At 39.1% G+C, this 21,756-nt stretch overlaps 2 protein-coding genes across 7 annotated transcripts; both read left to right on the top strand.

The window, feature by feature from the left end:
* The first annotated feature begins 39 nt into the window (after window positions 1-39).
* Window positions 40-11,895, top strand: LOC133479358 (transmembrane protein 237A-like). 6 transcript variants are annotated; one of them, XM_061776249.1, is made up of 14 exons: window positions 40-256; window positions 487-522; window positions 1,783-1,814; window positions 1,928-1,941; window positions 2,027-2,086; window positions 2,161-2,289; window positions 2,755-2,836; window positions 2,919-3,076; window positions 7,069-7,201; window positions 7,662-7,853; window positions 11,094-11,167; window positions 11,256-11,343; window positions 11,474-11,595; window positions 11,663-11,895. In XM_061776249.1, the coding sequence occupies exons 1-14, from the start codon at window positions 236-238 to the stop codon at window positions 11,725-11,727; spliced, it is 1,206 nt and encodes a 401-aa protein (XP_061632233.1). In that variant the 5' UTR covers window positions 40-235; the 3' UTR covers window positions 11,728-11,895. The 6 variants fall into 6 exon arrangements, with proteins under 6 accessions (XP_061632233.1, XP_061632250.1, XP_061632269.1 ...); XM_061776266.1 differs by lacking the exon at window positions 2,027-2,086; XM_061776285.1 differs by lacking the exon at window positions 11,474-11,595.
* A 2,591-nt stretch (window positions 11,896-14,486) lies between these two features.
* LOC133479354 (cytochrome P450 20A1) lies at window positions 14,487-21,198 on the top strand. Its single transcript, XM_061776236.1, has 13 exons — window positions 14,487-14,680; window positions 15,686-15,735; window positions 15,868-16,034; window positions 16,117-16,262; window positions 16,357-16,524; window positions 16,631-16,709; window positions 19,597-19,709; window positions 19,792-19,846; window positions 19,933-20,053; window positions 20,147-20,258; window positions 20,426-20,490; window positions 20,667-20,756; window positions 20,840-21,198. The coding sequence occupies exons 1-13, from the start codon at window positions 14,609-14,611 to the stop codon at window positions 20,994-20,996; spliced, it is 1,395 nt and encodes a 464-aa protein (XP_061632220.1). The 5' UTR covers window positions 14,487-14,608; the 3' UTR covers window positions 20,997-21,198.
* Window positions 21,199-21,756: the final 558 nt, after the last annotated feature.

The following is a 21,756-nucleotide window of genomic DNA, read 5'->3' as shown; positions in this document are numbered from 1 at the left end:
ACTTTTGTGCGCTTTTATTTCGACAACACCCACCGGATCCTCGCTGTGCCTCTAGTCGTACTCACGTGCGCTTCGATAGTTGTTCTTCGATGCCGTAGCCAAAAAACAAAAAATATATATAATAAATAAATGTTCCCAGTAAGGCTTCCAATGTGTGCTGTTATCACACACCGTATCTGATAATGAAATTAAAAAAAAAAAAAAGTTTACTCCAGCAGAACTGCTTAAACTGGATATGGACAACGAGCTCTCGAAGGTAACGCTTCTATTAGAGAGTAACCTCAGTTTCGATTGCGTGCATGCCCGGCTATTGAAACTGAAAGCGTTAGTTCAATTGTTCATGGCTCATAATTCACTCTCGATGAAAACAATGTAGCTAACCATTACGCTATGAAATGGTTTAAGTCGGTGCAGTACGTTTGATTTTTAAACGTGACGTGACGTGTGGCTATGCTAGCTATTGCTTGTACTCTGTTTCCCTTTTAGGAAATGCGACCCAGGGAGCTCCCACCTCTGCCGCAGGTCATTGTTATTATTATTTTCAAAACCATTGATTCGCCTTTATTAATTTGTCAGTGGTGAAAAACATCTTCTACATAGAAGAAACATTTTTCTTCGTCCAGTTTTCGCTGTTCTACGTTTCTCCACCAGTTCAAACCATTCAAAATTCCACATACTGTATACATTATTCAGGACATGTTTGACATTACTTTCCCAAAATTCCAGTTTTACCAGAATTCTGCATCCGCCCCCAGAAAAAGATGGGCAACAAAAAAGCTCTGCATCTTTCCCATTCCAAATTAAAGTTGAACTATTTTCCACATTCTCAAAAGTCCACACTTCTCACAAATGAAGTCCAACATTGAATGGATATCTTACCCCTGCTGTCCACATTTCTTGACCGATTCAAACCAATCTAACTTCTTCAATCTTTCTCACATTCCCCAAATTTGCAAATTTGTACAATAAGATTTGCCAATTCATAGACCTTTACCTCTTCCTTTCACAAATTTTGACCGAGTCAACATATTGTAACTTGACATCTCACATTCTACTTTTCAACAACTCAAATTGATTGCGCGGCATTTCAGTTCATCATCAGCTTTTCAGCATTCACACACCATTTCAAAAATAGCAATCTCTAGTAAACCTCAAAACAAAGCTGTAGTATCTACTTGTGTTTGCAGAGATTTGCTCTATATTTTGTTAGTTTTCTAATTATAATTCCTTGAGGGGACATTCAGGTTACACTCTTCTGTCAGGCACCTTGATAGTAGTCAGGAAGCAGACTAGCTTCTCTCCTACAACTAGATGCCATTTTTCATTTTTATGTCCATCATAGGTCTCAAATCATGACCTTCTGTTTCCATAGCCCAAGTCCTTGGAGGTGAGCTGTTCTGCTGCCCCAGATCAGTCACGGCCACCACATTATTATTAAGTAAAAAGATCAAAATCACATTTGACCCGAGATCTCTTGTACTACAGTAGTTACTTCTTTTACCATAGACTAATCCACCCACACACACTCAGAGTATCAAAGGCTTTGACCTGTGCCCTGAGTAATCCTTACTCCTGGCAGATGCTTGACCACAGATTTAGCATTTAGCAGAGGATTTAACAGCAGGACGCAATGTACAGCTTCACTCGACTCTTGCCTGATTCTGTGTGGAATGCCCAGAAAGACAGCGGTGAAGTTTCTTTCTTGTCTTTTCATCGTCTGTAACAATAATTGATACAAATACACATAAGTAAATTCACTTGTGGTTCTCTCTCTTTCTTTAGCGAGGACAAAGGGCTCTTCCCACAGTGCCAAGGTAAGCACACCCATTTCTTCAAAATCAAGAAAGGAGAAAAAAAAAAAGCGTCTTTGTTTACATTACTTTGACAAACTTGGCCCTGTCTTTTCTCATATATGTGGACACTGAAGTGAAGATGCAGCTGGTGAGTAAGGACCTGACAGAAAATAAATAATTGACCATTTTAATGGAAGCATGAGTCTGATTTAACTCTGCCAATGTCACTGAAGTGCCAAAGCACAAGAAGAAGAGGGTGAAAAAGCAGGCTAGCGAAGCACTTGACACAGACGGTGCGCACAGTGCTCACATTGAATGGAAACTATTCATTTATAATCATAATTTAAGTGGCATGCATCGTTTTTAGATCAGGGAATGGAGATGGATGGCCGGGGCAGCAGAAGGACTTCTCAGATCGGTGACGATCTTTCACTTGAAACTGCGATAGATGCACTCCCTCAGAGGAAGAAAAAGAAGAAAAAGACAGCAACTATAGGTAGAGTCATATGGGGAATGATCTTCAATTAGTGTCACCTCTAAGGCAGGATTTACACTGCAAGGCCAATTGTCTAATTCCGATTTAATGCCTATATCAGTCTGTCTATTTATATTTTGTAATGACTTATTTATATGACTTAATGACTTATTTATTAATATGATATTATAAGATAAAAAATATTGAGAGACTAAGGGATAGGGATAGTTAAGTTTGTACTTCCTCCTACTCCTTTTGAACATAAACTGTGCCAAAAGATGTAATTTATTGCCTCGTTTTAACTATATATAACAATAATACATTTTTTATTATTATTTTTTTAACTATGCTTTTGTTTCTATGTCCAAATCAATCAGTCAACCTCAGCGTTGCTCCACTGGCCGCTGTCAACAATTAATTTCCTTATTTAATGATAGGAAATGGAAATTGACAAGCTGTTTTTGTTTTCGCTTCCACATCTTGAAGATGACCAAGCTGACCTGGTGAATGGGGACGCAGTGGATCAGACCACTGATGAAGAACTGGTTAAAAAGAGCAAAAAGAAAAAGTAAGATGCGGTGGTAGTTCTTATTTTGTGTTGATTTGGATGGGCGTTGCATACATGACCTATCTTGTTTCCATAATTTCAGGAAATCAAAAGTTGTGGAATCGTCACTTCCTGATGAACTGGATGTAGAGGAGGATGACATTATCACTGACATGGCATCTCATATACAACAACATTCCCTGTTCTCTGCCCCACAAGGACAGAGTCAGCCAGTCGGAAAGGTCTTCATAGAGCGGAACAGTAAGTGATGGAATGGCTTTTAGACTACTGTACACTGAGATGGCAAAAGTACTCATGCTTAAAAACAAGAAAATGGTAAAAGTACTGTTTGAACTCCTTTGCTTAAGTAAAACTAAAGTACACTCTGAAATGTATTTAAGTATGAAAGTAAAAATACATGTTTACTGTCAATTATGTCATCCGTTTGGTCAACATGGCAAAACGGAAAAAAAGAAGTGCCGTGAGAAAGTATGTGCCCCCTTCTCAAAATATTATTTTTTTTTGCATAGGTTGCCCACTTTTATGTTTAAGGTCATCAAACTAATGTAAATATCAGACAAAGATATCCCACGTAAAAACAGAGAATGCAGTTTTGAAAATTGTGATTTTATTTGTTAAGGAAAAAAAGATATTAAAAACTACCTGGCCTTGTGTGTAAAAAAAAAAAATTGCCCCCTTTACCTACTAACTGGTTAGGCCATCCTCAATGGAAGGTTTCTGATAGGGCTGCAACTAACAATCATTTTAATACTGTAATTTCTCATGTATAATGCGCATTTTCCCCCCCAAAAAATTGTCAAAAGTCAATAGTGCGCATTATACATAGATATAGGGGCAAATGGAAAAAAAACTCACATTTTATAAATGTATGTCGCCATCTAGTGGTTATGAAAAAGCTGTACACGTTCATTCTAAAATGCCAACGCCACCTAGCGGTTATAAAAAAAAACGTAGCCTACATTTTCATTCCAATATGATAGGGGAATGTATGACTGGATATATGTACAGTTGTGCTCATAAGTTTACATAACCTGGCAAAGTTTGTGAAATATTGCTTTTTAAAATATGACTCACTGAACAACAACCATCATTAATTTCTTTATGGTTATGTTTTGTTTAATGATAATGCTTTTCTGAAATGCTTGACCGTTTAATTTGAATCCCATTAAAATTAAATTAAATGTGTTTCACCTGGCTCTTCATGTTTTCCTTAAAGAATTGTACCCATCTTACAAATTCTACCTGGGTAATCAAACATGAGCACAACTGTGTTTTTTCTAATTTATTCAATAAAAGTAGGGCTGTTAATTTCAAAATAAGACCAAGTAAATAAAAAAAAAAAAAAGGATTACGTGTTCAAATAAAGTGCTTAACTTCAGAATAATTATTTGAAAAAAACTAACAAAATACAGATAATACTTCATGTTTTGATCAAATGGGTAGAAGCAAAATCATGCATTCTAAAAATGAATTATATATAGGTAGAAGGGTTTTCCAGAATTGTGAGGTCAACTTTGGGGGTGCGTATTATACATGGTTGCCCATTATACACGAGAAATTACGGTAATTGATTAATCCGTTAATTAATTATTTTTTCAATTAATCGATGAACAGGATAGAAAAAAAACTTTGCCATCCCTTTATTCAAAAACAGGACATCATTTCAAATTGATTGTGCAGAATAATGCACAACCATATAATGATTATGATTAAGTTTATGGTTTTGGTCCATAACATGTCAGAAAGGCAAAAATGTTGATCATTGTTTTCCCAAGTAAGTTTGTAAATGCCTCATTTTGATGAAACACAAAGATAATTATTCATCTTTATTATTATAATTAAGGATGTCCCGATCCAATACCAATATAGCAGCCTTGAGTTCTGGCTGATACCGATATCAGTCCTATCCGATATCCGCAATAATCATACATACTTTACTATTTTGTAGTAAGGAATGTTACAAAAAGCTTGCTCAAGTGATATTACTCAGAGAATAATAATCTGCAACAGTAGGTATGAGAAAGACTGACCCATTTATTATTAACCAATGGGTTACATAAAGTAACTTTCAAAAGAAGCATGTACTACCATTGATTCAAATAAATAAAACTTATGTAAGAAAATCCTTAAAAATAACATCAATTAAACATAATTAACATTTAAATTGCAACATAAACATACCTTAACTCAAACATAAACAAATTCTACATTTCAATAGATGAAACAAAAAATAAATACATTTGAAAATCATCAAAAATAACCAATAAATAATGAATACAAATTATAACTTTAAAGTGCAAAATAATTAGTTAATTTCATTTTTTTTTTTTTTTACTATCAGTATATGGTGGGAACAATATTTGCTTTCTCCACCTGTATTTTGAGAGGTATAAGTGCTGGGAGTTCGACAAAACAATAAGTTAGAAAACCATGAAAAATAACCTCAATAAATAATAAATACAAATTATACTTTTAAATGCAAATTAATGATTAAAGTTCATTTCAGTTATTTTATACCGTCAGTATATGTGGGAACAGCATTTTGTTTCTCCACGTGTATTTGGAGAGATATAAGTGCTGCGAGTTCGGTGCTATTTTGCGTTAGCACACACCACTTAGGGGGCCACTTATACACGGGGTAGGGCCAATGACTGCCAGTCGGGTTATTGTCCATGCAAAACAGTGTCAATTCACTGGATGTGTGCGCAGGCACACACCCCTGGGACTTATTCGTTGGGTGTGGGGGCACTCACTCATTGCGACAAATAGTTTATCACTACGCAAATTTCTTGGTGATCCCCTCCCTTATACTCTGGTCCTACAGATGTTTTAAATTTGCATAGCCACTCCCACCACACTTCAGCTGTACAGCCGGGCCCACAACCCCTATCCTGCATGCTTGCCCTCCAATCCCTGTCAAGTCCTGTCCTTCCCTCACAGGTTGTAGCACTGTATAATACTTTCACCTTTTCACTCACTCCCCTTTGTTTTTTCTGTCACTCCCATTTAAAAACTTTGTTCTGTTCGACTGAACGACCGTAATTCTCAATAAATATCCCTCCGAATACAAAGAAATACAAAGAAAGAGTCCACTGTGACACAGTAAAACTGTTCCGGCATAAAAGGGATACAGATCTTCCTTTCTGCTTGACCTAACAGCCGAACAAGACAAAAAAAAAAAAAAGGTTCAGTTATTTTATACTGTCAGTATATGTGGGAACAGCATTTGCTTTCTCCACATGTATTTTGAGAGATATGAGTGCTGCAAGTTCAATGGTAATTTTCGTTACCTCATCAATGTTGTTGTTCATTCATTGTGTGTTAGCTTTGAGCTAGCAATTTTTGTGAAAGATAACAAAGACACGAAGTCTGTGATATATTTGAAGATCCAGTAGGTGTAATTCTTTTATGTGTTTAGTTTTATAGTGAACTTCAATTGGAGTGTCAGTAAACAACTTTAAGCAAGCAACATTCACTCTTGCGGCTTGCTACTATGTTAGCACCTTGGCAACCTCTTGTTGTGAACACGTGGGCTCTGCATGATGTCCAGGCGTTGCTGGATAAAAGTGCTGGACCAGCGCATGGAATGGACTGCTTGTATAGAAGTGGTAAAACCTGAGATTTTAAATCTAGTCCGATCCGAACCGATACTTTTTTTTGTTTTGTTTTGCTACTATTGGACCGATTTTGGATCTCTAAGATCAGATCGCGGGACCCCTAATTATAATCAATATAATTATTATTATTTACTGCTTTATTATTATAATGAATAAAATGTTTTACTGTTGAGAGGCTGGATTTCTGAGGATTTGGACAATTTTAAGTTAAACAAGGTCTCGGAACAATTAATCAATTATGCTGCTAATCGATTAGTTGTTGATCAATCAATAATGTTGCTGTATAATGTATGCTGTACATGCTGATAATGCTCTAATGCTCGATAATGAAGCTTAATGCTGTCCGTATTTTCAGATCACGATCAACCAAGATTACTTAACCGCTCTTTATTTACGTCTTTATGTCATGTTGTCATTCGCGGAGGTTTAAAAAAGTACTTAGCCTATTTTGCCAAAGTAATAGAAAGTACAGTCCGTTTTCAAATGGAGGGAGTAAAAGTAAAAATGTGTCCCAAAAAAATAACACTCAAGTGAAGTACAGATATATGAAAAAATACTTCCAGGTATTTGTACACTTGCCACCACTGCTGATTGTGTATCTATGGTACTGTCCAGAGCGCTTCCAGGCAGCAGAGCGGTCAAACTGGAGGAAGACCAGTGACCAGATGGAAAACCTCAACGACTTCCAGCCCATGCAGCCTCGCTGGACCACCAGAGATGTTTCTATCAGGGTGCATGAGAGCTTCAGGTGAAACTACAATAGATGGGATGGTTTTCATGCAGGCGGCACTGTGATCTAGTGATTAGCACTCCCGGCTCACAGTTATGATTAAGGGTTCGAGTTTGGGCTCAAGCCTTCCTGTGTGGAGTTTGCATGTTTTACCTGTGCTTGTGTGGGTTTTCAGTTTTTTTTTTTTTCCCTCAAGTACTGCATATTCTTCCCACATTCCAAAAACATGCATGTTAAATTAATTAAAGACTGAATTAGATGTGAATGTAAACGTGAGTGTCTGTCTACATGTGCCCTGCAAATGGCGGGCAACCAGTTCAGGGTGTACCCCACCTCTCCCCCAAAGTCAGCAGGGATAGGCTTCAGTTCACCCTTGACCCTAATGAGGACAAGCGGTATGGAAGATGGATGGATGTTGAAGCAATTTAATGCTCAAGTGTGACTCAAACATATTCTTCTTCTCTTTTATCTGATTCAGGATTTTCGCTCTTTACTGTCACGGCTTCCTGGCAGGATTTGCAGTATGGAACATAGTTGTGGTGTTCGTGTTAGCTGGGCAGCACCTCACAACTTTGTCCAACCTACTGGAGCAATACAACTGCCTGGCTTACCCATCACAGTGTCTGTTTTACATGCTGCTGGCCATCAGCACCGTGGCTGCTTTTGACAGGTACCAAGACCTGGATTTCCTTTCTTTCTTGTTGAATATAAGTAGATTGACTCATACAATTTGGGTAGAATGGGTTTAATTCTCGGCGGCACGGTGGCCGACTGGTTAGAGCGTCAGCCTCACAGTTCTGAGGTGCGGGGTTCAATCCCCGTCCCCGCCTGTGTGGAGTTTGCATGTTCTCCCCGTGCCTGCGTGGGTTTTCTCCGGGCACTCCGGTTTCCTCCCACATCCCAAAAACATGCATTAATTGGAGACTCTAAATTGCCCGTAGGCATGACTGTGAGTGCGAATGGTTGTTTGTTTCGATGTGCCCTGCGATTGGCTGGCAAACAGTTCAGGGTGTACCCCGCCTCCTGCCCGATGACAGCTGGGATAGGCTCCAGCACGCCCGCGACCCTAGTGAGGAGAAGCGGCTCAGAAAATGGATGGATGGATGGGTTTAATTCTCGACTCAACACTTGAAAATTGTAGTTTTTCCGTGGTTTCTACCAGATTAAATTATCACATTTTGGACAAGAGAGCAATTATAATTTTAATTTGCCTGTAATTTTCATTATAGGTATACCTCACCTATGAGAGACAAAATGGGAAAAGAAATCCAGAAAATCACAGTCTGATTTTTAAAGAATTTATTAGCAAATTATGATGGAAAATAAGTATTTGGTCACCTACAAGCAAGCAAGATTTCTGGCTCTCACAGACCTGTAACTTCTTCTTGAAGACGCTCCTCCCTCCTCCACTCGTTACCTGTATGAATGGCACCTGTTTGAACTCGTTATCAGTATAAAAGACAGCTGTCCACAACCTCAAACAGTCACACTCCGAACTCCACTATGGCCAATACCAAAGAGCTGCCAATGGACACCAGAAACAAAATTGTAGACCTGCACCAGGCTGGGAAGACTGAATCTGCAATAGGTAAGCTGCTTGGTGTGAAGAAATCAACTGTGGGAGCAATTATTAGAAAATGGAAGACAAACAAGACCACTGATAATCTCCCTCGATCTGGGGCTCCATGCAAGATCTCACCCCGTGGGGACAAAATGATCACAAGAACGGTGAGAAGAAATCCCAGAACCACACGGGGTGACCTAGTGAATGACCTGCAAAGAGCTGGAACCAAAGTAACAAAGTCTAACATCACTAACACACTACGCCGCCAGGGACTCAAATCCTGCAGTGCCAGACGTGTTCCCCTGCTTAAGCCAGTACATGTCCAGGCCCGTCTGAAGTTTGCTAGAGAGCATTTGGATGATCCAGAAGAGGATTGGGAGAATGTCAAATGGTCAGATGAAACCAAAAAAGAACCTTTTGGTAAAAACTCAACTTTTCGTGTTTGCAGGAGAAAGAATGCTGAGTTGCATCCAAATAACACCATACCTACTGTAAAGCATGGGGGTGGAAACATCATGCGTTGGGGCTGTTTTTCTGTAAAGGGACCAGGACGACTGATCCGTGTAAAGGAAAGAATGAATGTGGCCATGTATCATGAGATTTTGAGTGAAAACATTCTTCCATCAGCAAGGGCATTGAAGATGAAACGTGGTTGGGTCTTTCAGCATAAGAATGATCCCAAACATACCGCCCAGGCAACGAAGGAGTGGCTTCGTAAGGAGTATTTCAAGGTCCTGGAGTGGCCTACCCAGTCTCCACAACCCAACCCCATAGAAAATCTTTGGAGGGAGTTGAAAGTCTGTGTTCCCCCGCGACAGCCCCAAAACATCAATGCTCTCGGGGAGATCTGCATGGAGAAATGGACCAAAATACCAGCAACAGTGTGTAAAAACCTTGTGAAGACTTACAAAAAACCTCTTTCATTGCCAACAAAGGGTATATAACAAAGTATTGAGATGAACTTTATTGACCAAATAGTTATGTTCCACCATATCTTTAAACATCAGACTGTGATTTTCTGGATTTTTTTTTCTCATTTTGTCTCTCATAGGTGAGGTATACCTATGGTGAAAATTACAGGCCTCACGCATCTTTTTAAGTGGGAGAACTTGCACAATTGGTGGCTGACTAAATACTTTTTTGCCCCACTGTACCCTCTGCTAACAATAAAGAAGTATTATATATTAATGTTGGTGCCCCCTGCTGGTCATTCAGTAGAATGGGCTTTGGTTGCATTTTCCATTCTTATGCAGGAGACAACTTAGATACGCAGGTATCCTAATTAAAGCTCCATGGCATTCTTCGGTCAAAATACACAGGATAAACAATTACAACACTTACCACTTAAGATCCACTTGGACTACCCCACTTGAAATCACTTTTGGGGGAGCGGTCTGTCCCATGCATTTCAATGCCCAATGGGCTTTTGTTACTAAGATGACCGTGGGCGGAGCTTTTAACCGGTTCATTATCTGTATCCATGGTATAATAATGAGCACATAGAGGCATTTATAGCTACTCACATTTGTCGTAATTCCATTTGTCTCCAAGCGCCTTGACATGACTTTTGTTGTGATTTGGTGCTCTCCATCCATCCATTGTCCGTACCGCTTATCCTCACTAGGGTCGCGGGTATGCTGGCGCCTATCTCAGCCCACTTCGGGCAAGAGGCGGGGTACACCCTGAACTGGTCGCCAGCCAATCGCAGGGCACACACAGACAAACAACCATTCGCACTCACATTCACAGTTACGGGCAAGTTAGAGTTTTTTCACGTAATCTGCTATGCATGTTTTTGGGATGTGGGAGGAAACCAGAGTGCCCGGAGAAAACCCACATAGGCTAACAGGCTAGGCCGAATTTGAACCCCAGTCCTCAGAACTGTGAGGCAGATGTGCTAACCAGTCGTCCACCCTCCCGCAATTTGGTGCCATATAAATAAAATTAAATTTAATGTATGTTAATAATATTACAATTGTGTATAGTATATGTAATGTCCTGTGATTACATTTAGTCTCACCTTTCAAATATATTGTCACCTTCCTTAAATAATGGCCAATATATATAATTTTTTCTCCATAATTTTTTTCCCCAGAAAACCAAACACTGAATATATTTAGTAATAATTTCATGTATAAAGATGGAATTGTACGATTTGTTTAACTGATGATGTAGGTGATTTTAGCAGGGGTGGTCAGCATTATGAGATGATGATTTTGGCAACAAGAATTATTTTTGTCAAAACATGATTTAGGCCATTAATTTAGGAAGGTGACAATGTACAGTACATAATGTAATACAAACTCTTGATGGGAAATTTGTAAAACTGTAAACATTTGATGTCAGAGTCAACCTAGCCAAGAGCTCCATGGCGCTGCAGGAGTTGATCACACTGGAACCAGTGGCTCTCGCTTCATTTTGTAAGTATTTGCCCCTCAAATTCTGTTTGTTAATTACTCACTTTTTTTTAACAGTTTCTCTGCCTCCTGTTTCCATTCAACATTGCAGTGTATTTCTTAGCGTTGGTGCTCTCCCTCAGCCAACAGATGACAAGTGATCGCATCAACTTCTACCCAGACACCAATGCGACATTATGGTAAGGTACCTCAGGTTGCAAAATGTTAAAAGTTGGAAATTTATACATGAGAATTAATGGGAATATGGAGGAGAAAACCAGGAATTTACAAAACTGAAGGTTGTCTCTAGCAGATCTTGTTCCTCTCAAGGTTATCGGGTTCGGAGCATCAAATTCTCCAGTCTTGGGTGAGAGTCAACCTTGTGGTGGCACTGTTGGTGGGCCTGGCCTGGATCTTCATCGCCATCCGACCTGAGACGGATTATACTGGAAGTGAGAGATTGAGGAGATCCAGTAATAATAATATATGGATTTGTCTTACTCTCTTTCTTTTCCTCAGGTTATCTGATTACCATGCAAATTGAGCCCCACCAGAAAGATGACAAATCAGAAATGAGCGCCTGACTATCACAGACTGATACTATACAACTGTCATTTTTGCACGTTTTTGCTCTGTATTGATACAAATCTGAATGTATTGTGCATTTTTTTTTGTATCCTTCATTTGTAAATGTGCTTGTCTTTTGAATATACTGTACAATTTCATCCATTAAAGCTTTCTGCATTCAAGGAGTAGGTCGATATATGGTTTTACTTCCTCCTATTCGTTTTTGAACATGCAAACTGTGAAGATATCTTTTATACGGTGGATTTGAAACATCTGTAATTAAAGTGTTGCCTATTGCTAGGGATACGTCAGTAGGTCAGCCATATTGACTGTGTCAGTTTTACTTGTATCGAGTGGCACACACACTAGAATCGCTCTGAGTTACAGAAAGTTTCGGGGTGCGGTGAGTGCGCCCGTAGTGAACTTCCCAACGCACCCTATGTTGAAATAGTGTGCGTTTGTTGTGTCGATGCGACTAAGTGTAAAGCAATTATATGTTTATAAGGATATCTGGATGTGTATCTGTCATGGGATGTAGCAAACAAAAGTGTATGCAGTGTTGTGTAAGCGTGCAGCCAGTAATTTCTATCAGTTTCCACATCTTACCAGTCACCTCTGCTAGTAGGCCTGAAGATGAAGAGGACCGTCATCTTTCAGCATGACAATATGACCCAAAGCACATCATCCAAATCAACAAAAGAATGTCTCCACGTGAAATAAGTCATGACCCTCCCCAGACCAGAACGAACACCAGGTTATTGTATTTTGTTTGGTTTTTTAACTATCAGTGAAAACCTTTAAAAGAAGTTAACTCAGTTTATGCAGTAAGTGGGAGGTATTCAAGTTCAAAATTGTCCACTACAAAGGACAAATTTTAAATACTGGTTGTCAGGAGGGTCGCCGGAGTAAAACAATTTTTTTGAAATGATTTGTCCTGGTCTGATTTTTTTGCATCACAAAAAATGGCATTTTAACAGGCCTGTGTCGCCTTTTCATATTCACGCTATCATTTTTTTTAATTTTTCAAATAAAGCAATGAATTAACAATTAGGTGATCAGTTTTGGTGAACCAAATACTATAACTTTTCTATGATATGAGGTACCAGTCAAATGTTTGGGACGCTAAAAAAATGTGAGCCTTTTTTTTTTTTTTGACTGGTTATGTTTATGTAAAATGTAGAAAATGAATTGCTCCTTTTGCAAACTGTTTATTTGAAGTGTTGAATAGAGTTAACACGTTTTCGTATCACGGTTTTAGCAATGTGATCGTTAGAAGTCCATCCATCCATTTTCTGAGCTGCTTCTCCTCACTAGGGTCGCGGGCGTGCTGGAGCCTATCCCAGCTGTCATCGGGCAGGAGGCGGGGTACACCCTGAACTGGTTGCCAGCCAATCGCAGGGCACATAGGAACAAACAACCATTCGCACTCACAGTCATGCCTACGGGCAATTTAGAGTCTCCAATTCATGCATGTTTTTGGGATGTGGGAGGAAACCGGAGTACCCGGAGAAAACCCACGCAGGCACGGGGAGAACATGCAAACTCCACACAGGCGGAGCCGGGGATTGAACCCGAGTCCTCAGAACTGTGAGGCTGACGCTCTAACCAGTCGGCCACCGTGCCGCCATCGTTAGAAGTTTTTTTTTTTTTTTTTTTTTTTATTTATTTTTTTAATTGAAAGAACAAATGTAAACTGAAGAATGTAAGACATTCCTTAAATATCACACATACTGTACATCATGAGCCATATGTCGAACTTTACAGTAGAATCAGGGGGAAAAAAAATTAAAAAAAAAAATACAGAAGAGGGCTTTATATATAGTTAAATCTACTAAGAGAAATAAGTTTAAGGGCTTTCTTATTCTTTACAAACTTCAAAGATTTGTTCCAAAACAGATACTCGTTCAACCAATGATTTAAACAGTGTTTTGTCTTGATATTTGGATTTGTGAATAAAAAACTTCCCTAATAATAACAAAATCCGAATTCTTGCCCTTGACAAACACACCAAACTTAATGGACTCCATCACCCTAGGTGACAGTTCAATATTTTTAGAGTGAATCCAGCTCTGCATAGCCAACCAAAAGGTCTGTACTGATTCGCAACAACAACAAAAAAAGATGTTCCAAGTTTTCAATGTCCATATCACAAAAAACACAGCAATTCACAAATTTTAGTCTTAGAAATTCCTTAGTGGGGTAAATCTCGTTTAGAATTTTGAAATGTACTTCTTTAATTTTGGGGGGAAGGAACTGGAAATGAACGATATCTAGTTCTAATTAGTTTAATATCAAGAGTTTTATATTCCCTAATAATAATTTTTTTAAAGAATTCCTGTGTTAAAGTGACCCTGATAACCTTATGAGTCATTTTAACGGCACGGCTGTGGAATTAACGTAATTAAACCTTCATCGTCTGCATCAATTCCCTTTCCCTTATACATTCCTTCAATGCCTTGTACAAAAACTCTCTCAACTCCACCCAAAACAAATCTATAAAAATTGCTTGTGAGTCCATGTGTCCCTGGGGATTTGTTCAGAGCCATTTTCAGACAAATTCAACCCAGTTCCTCAGTCTTAAAATCCGCCTCACACAAATCCTTAAAAGATTCATGAATGCAAGGAATATTGCTTTTACTTCTCTCAAAGAATGCATCAGCTTCCTCTGCTGAATAATTGGAGGAATATAAAGTTGAATAGAATGAGAAAACCTCTTCTTTTTCTGATCGTTAGAAGTGCTGTATCCTGTTCGTAAATCAATTCACTCTGAGATGGATTAGTTAAGCCTTAGTTTTACCAATCGAACACCGAGCGACTGACGCGTTCTGTTGACGTGGAGACTGTTTTCACTTCGAGTGGGTCGTCCTGCCTAAGAATTGCTTTTAGAAGGGAACAGTCATGCTGGATTTTGCTATATTTGCTGTGACCTTTATCGTCGTTTTGGTTGGCGCAGTTGTGTATTTGTACCCGGTGAGTTAGCTGCAAATTAGCTGACAGTATGCTAAGAAGCTGTTGTGTTGTGCTTGTTCTGTACGAGTGTACTGTGTGCACCGCCAATTGAAAACTCCCAGCCAAGCCTACAGCATTCACATGTACCCGTGTTAATAATCACTTTAGTGGTGTGTCTCTTCTGCTCACACAGTTTGAAATATAAGCACGTGACGACCATGTACGTTTTACATTCGCGCTACCCCCCCCCCCCACACTATTTTTTGTCGTAACTCTGAATGGGGAATAATTACTTTGCAAAATTGTAACAGTGGTTATCAAACTTTTTACAACAATTATTACCATAATGACAAAAATATGGTAACGGAGAAGTCATAGTCGTGCTAATAAAAAATTAAAAAAATATTTCCTGCAAAGTATATTTAATAATATTGTTAGCTAGTGTAACATTATGCAGTTTTAACGTTTACACTGCACTTAAATATAGGGCAATTGAAAAAAAACTACTTAGTGATTACATTAAAATATATTGCACATAAAAGTAAAAAAATAAATCCAAATGTATTGAACTAAACTGTACTTGGGCAGTGATGCATTTGCATCCCACTCGAGGGAGCCTGCGTACCACACTTTCAGAATCCTTGTTATATATGACTGCACAGAACTCTGTGTTAATGTTGTTTACCAGTTAAAATTTTAAATTAGAAACAACTTGATTAAAATGGACAGAATCATGCAACGTCTTTTCAACAATCAAGGCGTTCATTGTCACGTGCACATTTAAAAAAGGTGCAAAACATGCAATGAAATTCTAACTTGCATGTCTCCTTTCATAAAATAGTTTAAATAAGTAAAATATACTGAATAGGCGCATCCTAATAATTGTGAACCTGAGTTGGGGCATTAAATGCAGTGTGCATGAGTTTGTATAACGGCAATTCAGTATGTGTATGAGATTTGTGGAAAGTATTTTAAATGTCGATCTGTTGATGACTATTCGGGAGTCTAATGGCTTGCGGTTTTCAGTCATCCAGAAGAGCCTCTGATATCCCAGGTCTGACCCCCACCGATGAGAAGTAAGCAACTTGCATGATTGTCATTGTTCTGGTTCTTTCATGCATGATGTCGATCAAATTTATGTCTTAAAATATCTGATAGCAGACATATTGAAATAAGTCAGTGAGGGCCTTTGTGTGTTGTGTCATCAGGGATGGCAACTTGCAAGACATTGTGAACAGAGGCAGTCTGCATGAATTTTTAGTGGCTTTACATGAGGAGTTTGGCTCTGTGGCATCGTTCTGGTTCGGTCGGCGGCTCGTGGTAAGCTTGGGCTCTGTGAACCAGCTGCGGCAACACATCAACCCCAACCACACAAGTAGGTGCACAAGTGCAATAAACATGAGAACAACAGATATACGTGTTGTTCTTCATTATGGGTTTTCCTCTGCTCTCCACAGCTGACTCGTTTGAAACGATGCTGAAGTCGTTACTCGGTTACCAGTCAGAAACAGTGGGTGGGGGCAATGAGTCTGTCATTAGAAAAAAGTTGTATGACAATGCAATCAACGACAGTCTGAAGAAGAACTTCTCACTGGTTCTCAAGGTTGGGCTTTTGGAACAGGCTAAAACATATCACTTACCGCTCTTCATGGGTTTTCACCCAAAATTCTGCCATTTCTCTGTCTTATGTTTGCCAGCTAGTTGAGGAGCTGGTTGGAAAGTGGGTGTCATTCCCAGAATCTCAGCACACACCACTATGTGCCCACCTGTTGGGTCTCTCCATGAAGACCGTCACCCAGCTTGCCCTTGGCGAGCGCTTCAGGGATGATGCTGAAGTCATATCCTTCCGCAAGAACCATGACGCGGTGCGAAATGCAGCTTAAACCACCTCTTAGTCCACTGGAGAAAGAAACAAATTATTGTTTTTCAGTAAAGCTGGAGATGTGTTTTATTTTGTTTTCATCCCTGTAGATCTGGTCAGAAATAGGGAAAGGCTACTTGGACGACTCTCAGGAGAAGAGCATCAGCAAGAAGGCGCATTATCCAGCAGGTGAGCATCATTCAACTACCACTGTTGCTCCACATGGGGCTCAGTCTTCAATTTCTTCAGCAGTTACAAAACCCTTGACTTAGTTGCCTTGATTATACTCTTGATTAGGGTTGCAAAACTCTGGGAATTTTCACTTGTAAACTTTCCATGGGAATTAAATGTATTAAACCAAGAATTAATAAAATTGAAGGTTACCTTTTATTAGGGAACGTAAATATATTTTGGGAAACTATATTGGAGCATAATCCTGACTAAAACAAGATTGCGTGCAAGTACATTGGTACCTTGACTTATGATTGCCGCAATTTACAAGTTTCTCGTGTTAGAAGCCATCGCTTGGTCAAAATTAAAAATTTGGCCTACAGGCAGGCTTCAGATATTCCGTCGATCGAGTATTAATAATAATAATAATAATAATATGAATAATGCATTGCACTTATATAGCGCTTTTTTAGGCACTAAAAGACACTATCACATATTATTCATTCACTCCTCTGTCACACCCTGGCGGTGGTAAACTACTTCTGTAGGGACAGCTGCCTTGAAGCAGTCTGACAGAAACGTGGCTGCCATTCTGCGCCTACTGCCCCTCCAACCACCACCAAACAGCCAACCACAGAGAGCTATCTATTTTGCATGGATGTCTGCTTATGGCAAAACAAAATGTTTGTGTATGTGCTTGAATATGATACCTTCCATTAAATTACCCTCAATTCCCAATTAATTTCCATGGAAAGTTTCCGATTTAGAATATTTCTAAAATTGCCCATCTTAAATTCCAGTGGAAATTAACCAAAACGTTTCCGAAATCTTCCAACCCTTTGGAACCCTACTCTTGATTTACCTGCAAACTGTGAGTGAGCTAAGTGTTTGTTTGGGTTTTTTTCCCCCTCAAGTTTGAGTCTACAGTGTAACTTTAAAGTCAAATGTCCTTAAAGTCATACAATTGGGAATTCAACCCAAATTTCCTGTAAAGTTAATCTCAAGCCATACAAATATGTTTTGTCATGTCATGCACAATGTCACATGAGGCCACTGCATAGATCAGACCTCAGCAAAACTATCTAGACTCCAACTTTTCTGATCAGACTTAAGCTCAATGAGCACGTAGAGCAGGGTTCGCAGACTTTTTGAATTTGAGAGCTACTTCTTGGTTACTGATTAATGCAAAGGGCTACCAGTTTGATATGCACTTCGGAAATACATTTTCCTTATACAGTATTTTATTATTAATGATATTTAGCAATGTGAGGAGACTGATCATGTTTATGATTTCTCACAATATTTATCAACAATGATTTAATAAGGTTTCTACACAGATAAATATCAATATGCTATGCTTTACATATTTCTATACTCTGTGCTAGTGTTTACATTTTCAAACGATAACTTCTACATACAACATTCCAGAAATATCACAATGTCTCATTACTGCTGAGCTATTTTTAGAATAGGCCTGAGGGCTATTCACGTGGTTCGTGGGGGCCACCCGGTGGCCGTGGGCACCATATTGTTGACCCCTGATTTAAAGGATTAATGTCAGGTTCAAGACACCTAAAACAAAGAATCAAGACAGACACAGAGAGAGTTCAGTTTTCAGACTTGCAAGGAGAAAACGGCCAAGAGTGAACTTAGTTACAGTCTCCAAACCTTTTTCTGAGTTCACACTGCCGGATTCTCTCTTTTTATTACTTTAGGGCAGTTCCCCTGTTACATATGAGTTACAACGTCAAAAAGGTGGGGGCAAACATGCTTGTTGATCAGCACATAACACTCTTTGTTGTGGTCGAGACAGTAGAAGAATTATATACTTCTTATCAAGACACAGAAAGACTCCTCGGCTCAAATTTGTCCTTGCACCTGCAAGCACATGACTCATCCTGTGGGAGAAAGCTTGCACGCAGTGATAAAACATTTCTCGAACTGGAAGTAAGCAAAAAAGCACAACACATAATAACTTATTTACATTTTTCCATCAATTAACTCCACAGGTGTTTTGACTTTTATTTGGCTTTTGTGCATGCGTGCGCACGCGTGTGTTTTGGCATGCCACTACAAGACTTACTAAATGCAAAGCTGTCATAACAACCACAGAGCCAACCTTAACAAAAGTGGTATACACACTTGTCTGTTCTGGCTGATCATATGAATATGGCTAAGTGGACAAGACAAATTAAAGAAGAACAGAATGTACACTGAATAGACTGTGCTTAGTCTTTGAGAGCCAGGCTGACTCCCCTCTGAAACAGTAATCCTCCCTCAGCTTGTTTGTCCTGGAGTCTAACATCAAGGTTAAAGTTGAGTGTATGTTTTATTGTGTTATACTTGACTGCTACTTTCACTTTTTAGTTTTTCAGCTTTTTATTTGAAGTAAAAAGAGGAAACCTCACTCTTGACATTTGTCTTTGTCGTCAAAGTTAAAGTTAAGTACAGGGATGAAATGCTTTACCAATAAACTGAGATACCATTTTGAAATCGTTAGTTTTACCGTTTCAATTTTTACCACTGTATTTGTTGTAATGTGTTGTCAATTGTGACGGAGTGTTGACAATTAAGCAACTTTGTCGCTATATTTAGCAAGTACAGTATTTAGACCCTTCTAGCAACTCTTGTTGAAAAAGAAAAATAACTCACTAAAAGAAATTTGCCACTTTTTCTGGTGTTATTGGAGACTTGAAAATTCTGGGACTCCCTCCCAGATGATTTTCTATACCGCTTATCCTCATTAGGGTGAGCTGGAGACTATCCCAGTTGACTTTTGGGCAAGTGGCAGAGTTGGTCCCCAGCCAAAGAAAAAATGGTCTTCACTGATAAACAGATAGCTAGACAGACAGACAGACGGACGGACAAGATATGCCACTGTGTATAAATACATTTATTTTTACAGCTCTGTCAGAGATGGAGTATGTGTTGCTGTCTGTGGCCAAGGAGAGAAAAGTCAATCAGAAGCAGATGGTGTTTGTGGACATGCTACTGAAGTCCTCTCTCACAGAGCGACAGGTGAGTACTGATCCAAGGACTTTGATAGAAAGCACACAAGATTAGTGTGCAGTATTTGCACAAGGTTTGTTGTTTGTTTCAGATCATGGAGGACTGTATGGTGTTCACTTTGGCTGGATGCGTCATCACTGCCAACTGTGCGTGCTGCGTCTCACCGCATGTCATGCAAACCAATAGTCAAGTTTCATTCTCCCAAATAAATGGCAAAACTCTACTTTGGCAGTATGTATCTGGGTTCTTCACTTCCTGTCCACCTCGGAAGAAGTCCAGGATAAATTGTATCAAGAGCTGGAAGATGTTTTGGGTTCAAATTCCATTTCCTTAAACAAAATCCCTCAGCTCAAGTAAGCTTTTCATGGATATTAAACTAACAATTCATTTGTTAGCTGTTGATTTGTGTCCTGGATGGACATAGTAACATTTCTGTCATTGAGCAGATACTGCCAGCAGGTACTGAATGAGACAGTGAGAACTGCAAAGTTGACCCCCATTGCTGCCCGACTTCAGGAATTGGATGGAAAAGTAGATCAGCATGTCATCCCAAAAGAGGTATGGTATTTTGTTTCCCGATGTCCACGAGTGTCACAACTCATTCACACCAAATGCAAGGCAGAAGGTCATTATTTTTGTGCAGTAGGTTCCCAACATAACTCAAAAACAAGCAAAGTCAAAAAGTGTTGCATATCATACATCAGAACTATCCTGTCGTATTTCAGACCCTAGTGATCTACGCTTTGGGTGTAGTGCTGCAAGATTCCAACACCTGGAGCGCAGCAAGCAGGTCTGTTTTTCTTTTCATTTGACATGTTTGTTACTTAATTGACTGACATCCATCATAAAAAAAATAATTCTGGCATATTGTTTTCTGGATTCAAAGTACCGTTGACCAGTTAAGTTTTTTGTTGTTGTTGTTTTTTTAACTGAGTATTTTAAATGTACTTTTTGATGAACTCTCAGATTTGACCCCGATCGATTTGAGGACGATTCAGCTAGAAAGAGTTTCTGTCTGCTTGGTTTCTCTGGTAATCAGACATGTCCAGAGCTCAGGTAATGATCGGCATTAAAGCACAAATGTACGATTATAATCTACTTGATTTTATTTTGTAATTTTTTATATAATTTATTGACAGATTTGCGTACACGGTAGCTACTGTCCTGCTCAGCACATTGGTGCGGAAGCTGAGGCTTCACCGGTTGGAGGGTCAAGTCCTGGAGGTCAGATCAGAACTGGTTTCAGCGCCAAAGGATGAAACCTGGATAACTGTCAGCAGGAGAAATTCAAATTAGTGTTCTGTAAATTTTTTATTTGTTAGGGCTCGGGTCAACTTTACTTGCACAGTTGCATCGCCACAGAATCAGTGTTATGTGTGGTCCATATTTTAACATTGTTTTCTTTGAATTTTCAGAATCCAAGATCAGTGTGCTTAAAATGTAAAACCATGTGTTTGAAAAACATTTCAATAAATGTTTAAGGAATTCTTGTTAAAAAGGTTATGATCATGATGCTTTACAGTGGTAGTCACTAACTGCCGATCGCCGTCCGGACCCGGACCCGGACTATAGCCAAAAAAAGAAAGGTTATGATGAAAGATAAAGAGGCCGCTTCTATTTTAAGCGTCGCAGCATTTCGGGCTTTACTGTAGTGTCGAACCGTACCGACCAATCGCATGCGAGTTTAGCCTGCCCTTTCAGCCAATCAAATCAGATCTCAGTCGGTGATCATTGACTGCGAGCAGCCCTGAATCAGACACAAACGAGAAACGTAGCAAGGGAGAAAGAGAAAGACACTCAGCGGGGAAGTTGAAAGACAGAGAAACGCCATTATGAAACAAAAAGGTTTTGAACAAACATAACCTCGAAAGCGGTTAAGATTTGTTGAAATATGTAAACATTTTTTGAGACCTCACTGTGTCAATTCAGATATCAAACAGAAAAGGTGAAACAAACATTTTTCTGATGCACATTATTTGAACACACACAACGTTCCTCTATATTTACTTGCTTTTGATTTGAAATGCGCACCCCTACTTTTAGTAAATGAGAGAAC

The sequence above is a fragment of the Phyllopteryx taeniolatus genome, chromosome 1, assembly GCF_024500385.1.
Source record: "Phyllopteryx taeniolatus isolate TA_2022b chromosome 1, UOR_Ptae_1.2, whole genome shotgun sequence".
NCBI lineage: Eukaryota > Metazoa > Chordata > Actinopteri > Syngnathiformes > Syngnathidae > Phyllopteryx > Phyllopteryx taeniolatus.
Note: the sequence above shows the minus strand (reverse complement) of the source record. Positions and strands in the feature narration are given on the sequence as shown.